The sequence below is a fragment of the Rhinolophus sinicus genome, linkage group LG14, assembly GCF_036562045.2.
Source record: "Rhinolophus sinicus isolate RSC01 linkage group LG14, ASM3656204v1, whole genome shotgun sequence".
Taxonomy (NCBI): Eukaryota; Metazoa; Chordata; class Mammalia; order Chiroptera; family Rhinolophidae; genus Rhinolophus; species Rhinolophus sinicus.
Genome location: NC_133763.1, coordinates 50,180,701 through 50,196,342, shown reverse-complemented (window position 1 = coordinate 50,196,342; position 15,642 = coordinate 50,180,701). Strand labels below are relative to the sequence as shown.

The following is a 15,642-nucleotide window of genomic DNA, read 5'->3' as shown; positions in this document are numbered from 1 at the left end:
AAGTTTCAGTCTCCTGCCAAGATTTGAGGAAGGGAGAATACGAGTATAGTGATGGGTTGAAGACAGGATTAGAAACTTGAAAGAAAAAGGCCAAACTCTTTCTGGTGTATTCTAGGTGGTAGGGATAGAGGGTCTCAGTACAAGAATCTAACTTATCCCATTGCAAAGAATGGATCCAGGCATCTCCTTTATTTTTCCTTCCTGTCCTCCCAGATCTTTTGAGGAAGACTCTTCTTCTGGGTCACTATCTCTTCATGGTGCTCTCGATGTATGACTCCAGCAGGAAGATGGTTTCATCCACCTGGATCTCACTGGCATCCAACCTGAGTGACAAAATGAAAGCGTTTGCCCAGACTGAATCACCATTAGCATATTTATGATTAGAGGCGGGGCTGGGTATGGCCATGGGGCATTGCTTGGCTACCCCTGAGAGTAATGGGTAGAAAGCAGGACAATCAATAAATCACTCTTCCTTTTACTATCATCTCTTATATGCTGTGCAAATTGCTGAGGATGCAAAAGATACAGCCTCTGTCCTGAGAGAAGTTCCAGTCTAACCTGCAACCAGGAGAGAGAATAGCAGCTGTAAGGGCACAGGTGTAAAAGGACCTAGTGTATTTTAGAATAGAAGCTGCGAGTGGCTGAGGCTAAAGTGAGTGGTGATGAGGAATGAGGGGAACTTCGTCAACACGAGTTAAGTCATCTAGGACAACCCCACAGCTAATGTCATACTTAATGGTGAAAGGTTGAAAGCTTTCTCCCTAAGATCAGGAACAAGACAAGCATGTCTGCTTTTCACTTCCATTCAACCTTTTCCTGGAGGTTCTAGCCAGGGCAACTAGGTACTTAAATAAAAGGCATCCAGGTCGAAAGGGACGATGCAAAGCTAGTTCTATTCACTTAATCCTACATATTGAAAAATCTCAAAGGATCCGCAAAAAAACCCGACTAGAGCCAATAAACAAATTTCTGAAAGTTGCAGGATATAAAATCTAAACAAAAATTAGTTCTATTTCTATACACTAGCAATGAACAATTCAAAAATGAAATTAAGAAAATACTATAATTGCATCAAAAAATAAAATATTTAGGAATAAATTTATCAAAAGAAGTGCAAGACTTGAATATTGAAAATGAAAAAACATTGAAGACATTAAAGAAGACCTAAATAAATGGAAAGGCCTCCCAAGTTCAAGGGTTGGAGGATTTAACACGGTTAAGATGGCAATACTGCCCAAAGTGAGCTACAGATTCAAAGCAGTCCCGCTTCAGGTGAATGGTGAGGCGTAAAGGGAACTGAAGATGGAGAGATAGGCTGCTCTGAAACTGTAAAAGGCCCAATGTGTCACGCCAAGGAGTCTGGTCTTTATATTGTAAATACAAGAGTTAACAAAGCATTGAAAGTAGGACAGTGATATTATCAATCCTATTAACGATAATAAATTAGAGAGCATTCTAAGAGATAGTTGGAAGAGGGACGTGACTGTCAAGATCTAGGAAAGAGGTTGTGGGGACAGCGTCCCAGAGAGCAGTGTCCAGGCTCTTGGCCTCACATCGAGGGGTGCTGGCTCAGTTATGAGATGGCCATCCGCTATGGCTGGGTGGCTATCAGCTGTTACCGGTTAACCATTACCCACTAATATAAGTGCCGTGGCTAGGCTAGGGGGTTGGTTGGTTGGTTGGCAGAGAAGTGGACGGGGGATTGCAGCTAGCAAGTGGGGTTAGCAAGCGTGGCTCATGTAAATCCTACTTCCTGTATCTCGCCCGGCAGCCAGCGAGACTGCGGTGCAGGAAGACTCCCTATTGGGGTACTGGCGGGTGTTTGCTTTTGTGTCTCAACCAGCCACCATCGAGAATATAGTGGTATGACTCCCCTATCTATGGCTCCGTGGGTGTTCCTTTTGGCCTCACCATATCCTGCGTTCTTGTGCGGGGAGTGGGATCTGAGACCCTGAATGACAGAGGTGGTTAAGGCCTGCACGGGGACCAAGATGAAAGGCCAGCTTTGAGACACATCACTCAAGTTCAATCAACAACCTTGGTGGACAAGATAGGGTGTGCGGTGAGGGAGTAGCTGAGGATGTCTTCCGAGTTTTCAGCTTAGGCAGATAGGTGGATTAAATTCTGTTAACTGAGCTGGAAAAGAAGAGAGTGAGTTTCGGTTTGCTCGGGTTAAGTTGGAGGGGTTGCAGGATACTGAGGTGGATTTGTCTGGAAGGTATTTTGAAACAGGTTTAAGTGTGTGATGCTTACTTGTTGACATTACGCTTCAGGGTTTCTAGCTGCTGGCGTTCGGGGGCTGTGATCATCTCCTCTATTTCTTGCAGCTGTGCCTCCTCTGCCCCTGTAGCCTGCATAGATGCAATGATGGCTTCTACCCTCTGAGACTTTTCTAGAAGACGCCTGCCAGACAAACACAACTCTGAGGCTGCGCCCCTAGCCTTGGAGATTCTCTTACCCTGTAGACCTAGGGCATAACTCCCCTTTTACCACGTTCCTGGTCAAAGTAATAATGCCACCCTCCAAGGACGTTTTCTACAAACTTTGTTAGAAATGTGACTTCGCTCCTGAAGCTCTTACTGTCTCTCATTTGCACCTTAAGTTTGGTGCCAGTTTATACATTTCTCATCAATTTAATCTACAGAATTATTTCAATGGGGATATATTAGAAAAGTGTAGAATAATCCGTGACTTACACCAAATCATTCAATGCAACTAGACTGGTTATTGTCTCTACGGGTTTCCATTTCCAGACGAAATTTTCCGACCAAGCCTTTGACCTTGAAAAATAATTACTCAACCAAAAATGCTACTCACTTGTTCTCTTTGGTTTCAAATTGCCTCCTTTCTATCAAGTTGGCTATGCTCTGAGGGGAGAGAAGAAAGACAAGAAATGCGCATAGTTCTGTTTAGGTAACTCAGGTAAAATGGCTGAAGGGGGCACAAGCGTGAGACTTGTCTGTGTGGAGGGAGTGGGGAGAAGGGCCAGGAGTTACCTTGTAGCACCTGTGCAGTAGCATTCGGGCAGCTGACAGGATGTTCACAGTATATAAATAGAAGGTCCTGGATGGGGCATGGTCTGGTGTTTTGGGAATTTCCTATTTGTCCATGGAAAGAAAAATAAGAGAAATTATACTGTTCTTCAGTATAGTAAAAAACCTGTCGCATCCAGAGCTACTCAGCCCTCCTTTCACATATACTTTCCTCTTCCCCAGCCATTCAGCATGTGTTTATGACCTAATCAGCCACACAGCGAGTTGGGTTGCCCTGTTTTTCCCATTTGACAGTCAACATCTTGAGTGGGGAAGAAAGAGAAGGCAACTAACATTTACTGAGCAACTCGTGTTTGCCAGGCAGACTGTATTTAATGTTTACAACAAACCAGATTATTCTTATTACCACCATCCATCACCGCTTTACAGGTTATTTTTATCACCACCATCCATCACCACTTTAGATGGGAAAAATGACGGTGGGTAATTTGCTCAGTGTAACTGGGTAAGAGGTAGAGCTGTGATTTTGACTCCAAAATCCATTCTACCTATTTCCTTGTAGATGCTGTTGATGGATTTAATCTATAATAAACTTAAGGCTCGAGGAAAGGACAACTCACAGGGACTAGGAGCTAAAGAAAAAGGGTAGGGTGGTTCTGCGGTGATTTCTTCGCTGTGCCTCTTTTTTACTAGGTTAGTTAGAGCGCCACAATTATCTTTCAAGTGCTTGCTATGTCTTTGTTAACCTTTTTTACTCTGTTTCAAAGCTGGACAAAGAGTTTGCCTGGGATTCAGGATGTTTGCCTGAGGAGTTTCTCTCACGTTATGCCAGCTCTGCTCTTTGGTGATTATTATACTATGGGTTACCTGGAGCGATATGAAATTTTCTGAGAGCATCTTATAAAGCATATCCTTTGCCTCCTTTGCTGGAATCATTGCAAAGTCTTCTACCTGCTTCTGCTCCAGGTGTTTCTTTTGCAAAACTAGACGGAATATTCTGGCACAGCGAGACCCAAATCTGGAAAGGAATGAAGAAAGCAAATGGCACGCCGACACAAATTAGCTTTAGTTCCCAGTCACAGATGGTGGCTGCTCTGCTTCCATGTGTGGAGCCAGAACCAGAGAGAATCAGCGACCGGAGAATTCTCTCACAGCTCCAGCCTTATGATGGTACTGCCAATCATGAAGCCATCACCAACTGCTGACACGCGAGTGCCTCAGTTCCTGCATTGGTAAGTACAAGCTTTAGGAAAGCTGGTTAACTGATATCACTGAGAATTAAGCAGGATATTTAGGGTGAAGAGTAGCAATAGATGGGATCCAAAGCAGTGCAGGGGGAAAATGGGGCAAGATGTGCCAATGTTGGTTGCTTACATAATGATCAAATTATTCATTCAAATGGGGCATGGAAAGGAAGTGTCTGCCCCATCCCCAGGCACGGTGACCTCCTTACCTCTCCTGTACGACCGACTCCAGAGTGGCTGTGGCGAGGGATCCTAGAACCTTATGGAGGTCTTTATGTAGAGGGTTAAGGTGACTCAGTAATGTGCTGGCCCAGTCACTGTGATCTTAGTTTTGTTCCTAAGTCTCTAATTTAAAATTTAAATGTTATTTTGTTTTTCACATTGGTCTCATTTATGGTATATAAATATTTCAAAACCTTAATGAAATAAGGTGTTTAAGTCAGGATCTTCCTTAACTAAAATTTGGTTAACTAAAAGTCCTATTTACTTCTTTTATCATCAATGTATTAGTTCAATGTTCTAACTTATTTAGTATGCTAAATATGTCGAATCTTTTCTTTCATTGAGTCACCATTCTGTTTCATAGTCCAGCTGCCTGACTGTGAGGAAATAACTAGTAAAGGATACTGATGACATACATTCCTCCTCCACTGTCGCCAGACTTTCCAACAAACTCTAGCTATTAAAAAAGAGAGAGAGAGCAAGTTAGTTAACTGCATGGAAAGTCCCGTGATTCTGTTTCCAAAGGAGTGAAATCTGGCCAAAAGTCTGCAGCAGGTAACCGTCCTATCAAATGATGGTAGAGAAATTGTCGGAGTTGGCTAGGTAGAGAATGATACCAGGTTTCAGGGGCAGAAATACATTATAAAGAGCAGAAAATAGAAACAAACAAACCCACAAAAACAAAAACAGACTCACGGGATCATCTGCCAGAAGAGTGAGATACTGATCAAGAACTTGCTTAGAGATATTGTAGCCAACAGGTAAGGATCTGACAATCTATGGAGCAAAAAGAGACAGTGGAAATGGGTTTGGGATCTTAGAATTGCTGACATTAATTACTACAACAACGTTATTTTAATTTTAGATATCACAAGTATAAAAATGTGCAAAAATACAGCAGCATTGTTTGTAAGAGTAAAAATCTAGAAACAATTCAAATGTCTGACAGTAGAGAACTGTTTAAAATAAAGTACAACATAGCCATTAAGTGGAATATAATATAGATATTATACAGAATAAAATAGATCTATAAATACTGGCATGAAAAGAAGGTTTACATTACACTGTCATATGAAAGATGCAAGTTGAGAAGAGTATATAGAGTGTAATCCTTTTTTTTTGGTTAAAAAATATACATATACCTACATACATGTGAAACGATACATTAAAAAAAGTTCTGAATAACGATACTCACCAAACTATTAACAAGGATCTCTGGGGCTGGGATTAAGCAAAACTATATATATACATGTATGTTTAAATTGAGGCATGTTCCATATGCTAAGAAGCACAGATCTTCAGGGTTCAATTTGATGAGTGTTGACAATTGTACATACCCATGTAACTACCACTCACAACAAGATATATAACATGTCCAGCATTCCCGAAAGTTTGAGAAACTACAATTTTAAAAAAATTATACATTTCTATGCTGTTTGAATATAGGCCATATAATCAATTACTTTTGTCATCAGAAAAAAATATTTAAATTTTTGAAATTCTAAATAAATAATATAAAAGTATAGTAATATATTTTATATGGGTAAATATAATTATGAAATTCATAGACTATAAATAAACATTCGATAAATTAAATGTTACTATTTTAAGAAACAGCTGTATTAAAAACAAATTTAAAATATGCAAAATTAATATATTGAAAAACCCAAATAGAAGGGACCAAATCATGTCCTCAGCACCAAGGCTCTCAGATTCCAAATGGTGCATGCTCAGAAGAGGAATAGCTTGTACTTTGACTAAAAGAACAGTTTAGGTTTTTAAAGGCTGGATCCCAAGAGACCAAATATTTCAGCGCCTGTCAACCTGAAGATTCTCCCCGCCTCGCCTCAAACAACAAAGATTCTTTTGAGGCTCAGGCCTCAACCTAATCCCAGGCTGTATGGATCATAATTACGTCTGTCAGAAAAGCAGTCTCAGAACAGGAAACTCACCTCGTTGGAAGACAGGGGCTGGGTGAAGGGGGCACTCGAGGGGGTGGTGATCTCACTCACCCTCAGCATGGTCCTTACAATCTCGCTGCTGGTCTGGGTTTGAAAAGTGAACTGGGATTCAGAATTCACTCTGCTGCACTGGCTCTGGCTAAATGCCAGTGGCCACATCTGGCAAATAAGGGAATGTCCCTGATGGGCACCATCCCACCCACTTAAGAGATCACCTGGTCCATCCTGTTGGCAACTGCGCTGACAATGGCTTGGTCTCGGAAGTGCTGGTGGAATCTGTCAAGGTTGGCCTGCCAGTAAATCCCATCATCTGGAATGGGCTAAGGAGGAGAAAAGGATTAGAGAGAAACATCCGGATGCAGCGAAGAGGTTTCTGGTGAGGAACTGGGGTTGAACTGGTCACCATTTCTTTTCCCATGCAGCAGCGACAAACTGGCTGCAGAGAAATCATCCAGTCATGTGGATTCGTACCTCAACGAATTCGCAATCTCCACTTCACACAGATACTCTAAGCCCACCTCCAATCTTTCTCTATTTCATATTTTAACTCTTCTCCAGTATCTGCAAATCTCCCATTTACCTCACCCTTCTCACTCTTGGCAGATGACCTTGTCTCTTATTTTAGAGAGAAAATAGAAGCCATTCAACTTTGCGCACATGTTCCCACCATTTTTTTTTTAAATTTGTATTTTACCCACTTTCATCACAGTGGAAAATTGTCCCTTCTTTTACCTAAGGGTAATGCCCATGCTAGTATGCTAAACCGCCCCCTCCCCCTCCGTTCTCAGGGACCCAGCTCAATCAGTCTTCCCTCCTCTCCTTTAAATCTTCAGCCTTTCTTTACTGTCTTCTTCCCATCAGCCTTTACCTTGTCCAAATCTCTTCTACACTAAAAGAATTCTTCTTCAACACTATGCCTTCCCTCCTTTTCATTTTTGTCATAGCCAAGCTTCTCACAGAGTTGGCCATCCCAGCTGTATCCCCATCCACAGATGTACTCAACCTATTTCACTATTTCACTGAAATGCCCAGGTCCCCGAGGACCTCCCTGCTGCTGAGTTCCAAGAATACTGTCCACTTCTGATCCGATTTGATCTTCCTGAAGCATTCAACACAGATGGACATTTTTTCCTTCTTAACTCTAGGGACCCCTTGGATTTTATAACACCATTCTTGGTGCTCCATTCTTTCTTGGCTACTCTTCCTTAGTCTCCACAGACTCCTTTTCCAGAACCCACCTATAAACACTGGTGTTCCCCAGGATTCTGTCCATAGCCCTCTTTTCTTTTCACTCCACACATTCTACTGAGGTGATTTTATCTGCTCTCAAGGCTTCAACTATTGATGCACTTCCAAATCTATTACTTAACTCTAGAACTCTCTATGAAGCTCCACATGCTTAGACTCAACTGTCAATTTGACACTTGCACCTGGTCCCCAAAACTGTTCTTTTTCAAAGTTTTCAGCTAACTAGACTACAACCAACCCAATTTCTTCAGCTAGAAACTTGAGTACCATCCCTCACCCCTTGGCTCTCCCACATCTACCACCCAATTAAAAAGTTCCATCTGCTCTTTATATTATCAGATGTCTATTTATCTTCATCCTGACTATCATTACCTTATTTCAGGCTCTCATTGTGGCTCACCTGGATTCCTACAATAGCTTCCTGTTTTTTTTTATTTTTCTTTTTAACATAGTGGATGCTATAAAAAGGACAACTGGGTCTTTTGCTTTTAATCTTGTCCTTTGCATCGTCCTCCCTATTTCTCATAGTTTTTTTTTTTTTTTTACCTTTTTGGGGTCACAATTCCCTTGAAGAATAAGGTATGGAGTGTTCTACAGAAAAATGCACACATGTACAAATACAGGTGGACTCTGAAATCCATCCATGAAGTCGTATGAGTTATGAGCCATTGTACTATAGTAATCTTCCTAAAGTACAAATCTAACCATTTCATTCCCCTGCTTAAAATCATCAATGGCTCCCCCTGGCCTTCCATATAAGGTCCAAAACTCTGTTAGTCAACCAAGAAATATTTATTGATGTCTTACTAGTATTCTAGGCAGCAGGGTCAAGATACTGCCCTTAAGGAGTTTATAGTCTACTGGGAGTAATAAATAATTTCACCTATTTATAAATGCTGTGAAGATGAAATGGAAAAATGTGGTAGTGACTGGAGTAGAGGGTGGGCAGTGGTGTTTGAGCTCTAAAAAAATAGCATTTGAGCGGAGATCTGAACGATGAAAAAGAGGCAACTACATGACAATCTGTGGAAAAAGCATTTGAAGCAGAAGGAATACTAGGGGAAAAAGCCTAAAGACTGGAAAGAGTTTGACATGTTTGAGGAATGGAAAGAAAGAAGCTGGAACACAACAAGAGGAAGAGTGGAATGGCTGAGGTTGGGAGCCGTATCCCCAGCATGTCATGCAAAGATCCAGCTCACGTGAGGCTTCATTATCCATAGTTAAGATTTGTATTTTTTCAATGACAAGCTATTAAAGGAATCTGTATTAGGATTAAAAAAAACAAAAGCAAACTTAGAAAGTCATTTTGGCTCTTAAATACTGGGGGCACCAAAAAAATGTCTACAAGTGGATACTTTGGTCAACGTTGCTCAAGCAGTAGTTCGCCATCATCAGAAGTGTCTGGACGCTGATGGGAACCACTTTGAGCACCTCTTGTCATTGCAGAAGTCAAACGTGACTTGTATTCATCTTTTGTTATTGGTATATATCGAGTATTACAGTTTTAATACAGTTTTCCTTTCTTGAAATGTGTGTACATTTTTTTTTTGGCATCCTCTGTAGGTAAGAAGGCAGGTAGACCATTTCGGAAAGTGTTAGCAAAGTCTTGACTAGAGATGCTAGTGGTTTGCACGAGGGTAATAGCAGTGGAAATGGTGAGAACTGGTTGGAGTTGAGATAATTTTGGAAATTGGGCTGACAGGATTTACTGTGCGATTGGATGGTTCCCAGGATTTGGGCCTAAGCAAATGGTGGTGTTCTAGGTGGTTGGCCGAGTGGTGTGTCTTTTACAAAGATGAGGACAGCTGAGGAAGGAGTAGATATTTGGGTGGGGGAAAACAGTTACTCTGTTTTAACAAAATGAATTTTGAGATGCTTATTGGACATCTTTATAGAGATGCTGAGAAGGTATTTGACTATAAGAGCTCAGGCCTATATATATATCTTCCTAGACTCATCTCTCACCACTGGCTCTCATGGGTCTCTATGTTCCAGCCATACCAAACACTATAAACTTTTTCTAGCCCCGCACCGGTTTTTCTTTTTTTTTTTGCATAAGCTGCTACCTCTGTCCAATGATTGAAGTAAGTTAAGCCTCAGAAGGGATTCAGCAATAGAGTTCATGTTTGTTAGGGTATTCCTGGCAATAGTTGATGAAATTCTTAATCCTACCACTTCTCAGCCCAGGAACCTTTAAAGTCTCTTGGGGCTTATCTCAGTCCTCTTTCTGGTTTGCGTCGGGGTGAGGACTCTAATCAAGAAGCCCCATTACCTCTTTGTTATCTGGGGTGTGTTTTGGTCTCTTGGCCTTGGGCTCCCCAGTAGCGTCATCCTCAGATGATCTCCTCCTCTTACCTTTCCCTGCCAAATAAAATAGTTGAGCAGTTAGGCTACATCTCCCAGGATGACAGGAAATGACCCAACATGAGAGCCGGTGTCTGTAGCTGGCTCTAGGTGAGAGTTGCTGAGGCGATGGAGTAGCTAAAAGAAATTCAAGTAAATGATGACGTCATCTGAAACTCTACATGCTCTAAAAGAAATTCATCCTCTTTCTCCCTGAAACTGTTCCTGCTCGTGTTTCCTTTCACAGTGAATGGCACCATCCTCCTCCCACATGTCCAAGTCAGACACACAGACGTCGTTCTTGATACCTCTGTCTCCCTCACCCCTTCTAGATCTAATTTTTCACTGGTTTGTCTAGATTTACCTTTGCCCTATCCTTTCGGCACACAGAATGCAAATTAGATTGTCACTTCCCCGCTTAAAATCCTTTCATGGTTTTCCTCTGCTCTTAGGATAAAGAACAGATAGTCTATGAGGTCTTGCATGTCTAACCCCTGCCTATATCTCTAACCTTATCTCATGGTTCACTTTCCTTTGTTCGCCATGCTTTAATTAACTTACCTGCTTTTGCTTCCTCAAATACCCTATTCTTTTCTCAGTCTACTGTTCCTTTTGCCAAAAATGTTTATCTTCTGTACCCCTTCATACCTTAGCTCACTGGTTGGCTTCTACTTCCTGCTTCAAATCTGAGCTCAAATGCCACTTTCTCAAAGGAGCATGTGCCCCAAGCCCCGAGGTAAGTCCGGTCCCCTGTTATATATTTGCATAACACCTCATGCTTTTCCTTCACAGTATTTATCACAGTTTGTTAGTTATACATCTACATGGTTATTTGATTAATGTAAGTTGCCTATAGTAGACTTAAGCCCTGAAAGGGTAGGGACCATGATGGTTTTTCATCATTTTAGACCAAAGTATCTGGCACAGAGTAATTGCTCGATTCATTCAGTCATTCACTCGTTCAACAATCACTAAGAAAGTATTTGCTCGATTCCTTCATTCATTCACTTAACAATCATTGAGAAAGAATCTACAATTAAGGCAAGTCACAAGTCCAGGGGTTCAAATTCCTTACCTATCAAGCTCAGTTTAGGGACCAGGTACATGTCCTTTTCATTGATGACAAGAGTGGGGGCAGGTGGTGGTGGCCCAGGGTCTGAATTCTCAGTGGCAGGCACCAAAGGGCAGCGCTGTACAAAATGTGTGTCTGCTAGTCGCACAAATGTGTTTGCTACCTCAGTGTAGTCCATGGTCTTGCCGTCTGTACAACAGGAGGAAGCAGCAGGTGAGATGGCCGAGGATAGCTGAGGGCCCGCTCCCGCAGCCAGCTAATGTGTGCTTTTGCTAACAGCTGTGGATACAGTACTGACCCTCCATAGTCTCTGTGAGCCGGTCTGCCACTTTCTTCACGACAGCTGACATTGTCATTTTGCCGTTCAGCAGCAGCTCCTCAACAATCAGCTCTCCAGTGTCATTATACAGTGTTTTGGCAGTATAGATATAGCGGGGGTACCTGAGGATTCTCAACACCCGGCTGCACTGGGCTTCATACTCCACTATACCGCGTTTGTGTACTTGGTATGTCACCAGGTTATGCTGGATGAGGACACAAAGGGCTTTTTTTACCTAGATAAGACCCAAAAGAAAGAGGGGAAAGATCCGGAGACAGCTCGTTATTGCTCGCAATTTTTGTTCAACCATGTACTAAGCATCAGGAGATGACCGGATAATTTCTGCGCTTTCTTCCCTCCGTTGGAATAGCTAATAAAAATCACATGTCAATGGAAGAAACCAGGAAGATTCCTTGTTACGATGCTCATACTTCCTCTGATCTGTATCGTTCAAAGGACAATTAATTTCCCCTCTATTAGTCTCATTCCTTAAAAGTATTACTGAGATTAATAGGTTCAACGTGAGGAAATGAGATATGGCAAAGGAAGAGCAAAGATTTGCCTAAGAGCCACGATGAGCCAGGAACACTCTGAGAAACAGAACCAATCTTCGGGCCTAGGTCTCATCCTCTTCCCCCAAATAACACTGGTCTGATCCTAGAGCAGGGTTCCCCCCTTTCCATTTTGTGAGGTAGGGAGTAACAATATTCAAAGGTAGGTAACAGAAATTAATGAAATGAAAGCAAATTAATATCATCCAAACATACCTGATCGAGGGATGTTCCTGTGTCATGGGCAATTACTCTTAGTGGCTGGCTGCCAGTTCTAATTAGGTGGACTCCAATTTTTTCCACAATCTCTCCAAAATGCTCTTGCAACAACAAAGAGCACAGTTTAATTTCTGCTTGAGTCATTGTACTGAGGGGTCTCGGAGCTGGGAAAAAATAAAAAAGACTGTATGATGGGAAGTTTTTATGTTGGGAGTAGAGCTGCTGAGTATAAATTCCTGGACTTTCTGGAGGGCAATCTGACATTACATATCAAAAGCCTTCGACCTAATAACTTCGTTTTGGATACTCTGCTCTAAGGAAATCATAAAAGGATATCACTGTAGTTCTCTTTAGAATACTGCTATACTGGAAACAACCTAATGATTAACAATAAGAAATCAATTCAATAAATTATGGTATACCCACACAATGGAATACTACTTCAACATTTAAAATGATGTATAATATATACTAGCATCGAAAATTGTTCATTAAGTGAAAGAAGCAGACTACAAACCAAAATATAGAGGAATATTCAATAATAAAAAATCACGTATGCATATCAAGACTGGAAGACTATACATCACAGTGATCTTTATGGGATTGTGTGTAATTCTAATTTTCTTTAAAGATAGGATTAGATGGCTTTGCAATGTCGCAGGCTTTATTTAGATCCTATACTTCGTTGTTTGGAAGAATTAAGGCCACTTCACAGCCCATTGGGAGTGAACAGGCAGTGTCATTCCCAGTCTATAAAGGAAATGGCAACTTAGAAGAAATTAAGAGGTAAAGGAGGGCTTCCCAACACGATGTTTCAAATAGGAAATGGGGTATGTTGTCTTCAGGGCCATATCCTGAAATTTCTACTTCTTGACAAAGTAGATACAGAAATAGACGTAGTTGACTATGTAATTACTTTCTTATTATCACAAGTGCTACCAAACATTAGTGTGTTCATTTATTTCTCCCAATTCCTCGGAAGCAGGTCTTTGCCTCTCGGCCTCAGTATCCCCATCCACACGTCTCTGCGGAAGCATCCCCACGCCCTTTGCCATCCTCGAAAAGGATTTGCAAGGAGCTTGGTTCCTGGCTCTTTACTCCCTTCACGCAGGTTCCCGTTGGGGACTTGGTGCCTCGGTCCAGAGAGGCGGCCGCCTCGTTCAGGCAGCATTTTCCACTAACCTCGGGGTCAATGCGATCTAACGCCGCCGAGATCCCCACGGCGACTTCGTGCGGCTCCTGCTACCGCGATGGCAGGGGGAGCCCTCGGCCCTTTCTCGCAGGAGGACCGGCACCGAGGAGGACCCGGAAAGGGGTAAAACGTGGGCCGCTCTACCCCGGAGTCTCGGTGGTTTCTGGAGACGCTCTTTCTCTCTTCTCGCTGGTAGGTTGGAGGACAGGCGAAAGGCTGTCGGAGGAGCCGGCGGGCGGACTCTCCTTCCTGTGCCTCTTCAGTGCTGGAGGCGGGCCTTGGGGTCGCAGTCCGCGCCGACGCCCGGCCGCCTCACGTGACTGACCTGGGCTCTGGAGCTGCCGGGCAGAGTGAGGAAGCGGCGACCGAGGCGGCAGCGGAGGCGACTGCAGCCGGGAGGTAGCGGCCTGGCGAGGGACGGGCCGGCTGCCCTCTCGGACCGCCGCGGCGGAAGAGAAAAATGGCGGAGGCCTCGGCGGCCGGGGCGGGCTCAGGCGCCACCGTCGCCGCGCATCGGTTTTTCTGCCACTTTTGCAAGGGCGAGGTCAGCCCCAAACTACCGGTAAGCGCCCAGTGTCCCCTGCGTTTGGCATTGGCGTGGATTCCTCGCCCCGAAGTCCCGGAGTGGGTCTTAAGCTCCCCTCACACCCTTGAAATCGGTCTCCCAGATGCTGCTGTCTCTGGTCGCCGACCCCAGACCCCGGGCGTCCCGGCCCTGGCTGCTCCTTAACTCCCGCCCAGCCTTTTATTCCCCCTCGGACGCTCCACCTGCCCCTCACTCCCTCTCCTTTCTTGACCTGCCCCCTCGGCCTGTTTTCTTCCTTAGCAAGTCCTCTCCCCTGACAACTCGCCTTGATTTCCTTGCACTCGTCCTCACCTTGTGTCCTTCCCACAGTGACCTCGCCCCTAATCGAGACTCTTTCTGCTGCAGCTTCTCACCTTCCCCATTTCCTTTTCCACTTTTCCCCAGACCCTCCCCCCACACCCTGTCCTTAATGAAGCCAGATAGCGGATTGATGAGGATGGCCTCTATTCGGCTGTCTCTAGGGAATGAAGCACGGCAAGCAGAGGGTTGGAAGGTAACTGGGGCGGAGGGGGATTTTGCTCTTCAGTGGTTCCCAGCGTTGTTGTGAAAGTGAAAACAGTACTAAGGACTCGCAGACTGCGCTCCCTCTTCACTATCGGAGGAAATGGCTTTAGGAAGAAGGCAGGACATGTTGTTTCAACTTGCTTATTTTGGTTGTTGGGCTGCCAGGATCTTGAACACCGTTTACCTGCCCCGCCCCTGCCCCGTTCTGTCGCTTAATGCAAAGATCCAGGGCAGGATGCTGGGGACGGCATCCTCGGACATTAATTGGTTCTCACCAGTTTCTGCCAGACGGTCAGTCCGTCCCTAGAGAGGGAGTGAAGAAAGCGCTTCTGCAGCATGCCGGCCAACCCCAGAAGCTGTTGGGGTTGGGTTATAGTTATTTCAGGGAGACACACCTGGGTGAAGAGGAATCTTTTGGCCAACCATCTTTGGAATGAGTTAGGGTTCTTTTCCTTGGAAGTATCCAGGTTCCGTCTTAAGACAGGGTGTCTCCCTAACAACTGAACTGTATAGTGTCTCAGATACAACCTATGAGAAAGCCTAGTGAATTAAAGTATGTCTGTGTCTTATTAGACACACGAGTGGAGTCCTGTGAATAAACGCCTAAAGGGTATTTTAACCTTTTCACCTAAAAGTTGTACCTTTTTTTTTTTTTTAAAGGCTTTTGTGGCATTTTCTTTCCTTTCTGTTTGCCCCAACTTCATGGTTTCATCTTGTGAAACACAAAATTTGAACTTCACTGGCCTAGGCCTCAAGTCTTTGTCACGGAAAGGGTTTATTAGGCCATTGCCAGACAAAAGAGAAGACCGTCTTGGGGCATTGAGTCTAAACCACCAGCTTGGTAGGAAAGAAGACATGTCCATCACCTTCGGAGTTTTGCAAGGTTTTTTTTTTATACATCAGGTAGCAGGAAGGGGGAAGAAAGGTGTAAACTGTCTGAGAGAATTTACATTCCATTAGCTATACGCATGGGGTGGGAAGTGGGGCCGGCTCTGAAATAGGCTCAGAGTCCACAAGAAGCAATGTCCCCTCCTGTGGATTGGCTGTGGGCAGCAGTCCGGAAAGCCCACGTGTAAACAAAAAGCTGAGGCTCCTGGAGGTCAGGGGTGCTTGGCTGGAATAATCTGCGGAAATAGCCACCTGGAAATTAATCCCAAATTCCTCCAGGCAATGGAAGGCATGTGAGCA

General features: G+C 43.7%; 2 protein-coding genes across 4 annotated transcripts in view; one reads left to right on the top strand and one right to left on the bottom strand.

The window, feature by feature from the left end:
* Positions 1-83: 83 nt before the first annotated feature.
* POLR3C (RNA polymerase III subunit C) lies at positions 84-13,495 on the bottom strand. The gene is made up of 15 exons (XM_019739906.2): positions 13,355-13,495; positions 12,170-12,336; positions 11,382-11,637; positions 11,087-11,272; positions 9,941-10,029; positions 6,636-6,740; positions 6,412-6,504; positions 5,156-5,236; positions 4,865-4,916; positions 4,447-4,507; positions 3,861-4,011; positions 2,997-3,098; positions 2,818-2,867; positions 2,254-2,403; positions 84-323 (listed from the first exon to the last, which is right to left on the bottom strand). The coding sequence occupies exons 2-15, from the start codon at positions 12,314-12,316 to the stop codon at positions 245-247; spliced, it is 1,602 nt and encodes a 533-aa protein (XP_019595465.2). The 5' UTR covers positions 12,317-12,336; positions 13,355-13,495; the 3' UTR covers positions 84-244.
* A 68-nt stretch (positions 13,496-13,563) lies between these two features.
* Positions 13,564-15,642, top strand: part of RNF115 (ring finger protein 115) — a 55,201-nt gene continuing 53,122 nt past the window's right edge. Inside the window, exon 1 of one of the 3 annotated variants that reach the window (XM_019739910.2) lies at positions 13,564-13,926. In XM_019739910.2, the coding sequence (XP_019595469.1) occupies positions 13,825-13,926 (102 nt within the window). In that variant the 5' untranslated portion in view covers positions 13,564-13,824. The remainder of the gene's footprint in view (positions 13,927-15,642) is intronic. The other 2 variants (XM_074318754.1, XM_074318755.1) reach the window with 2 other exon arrangements.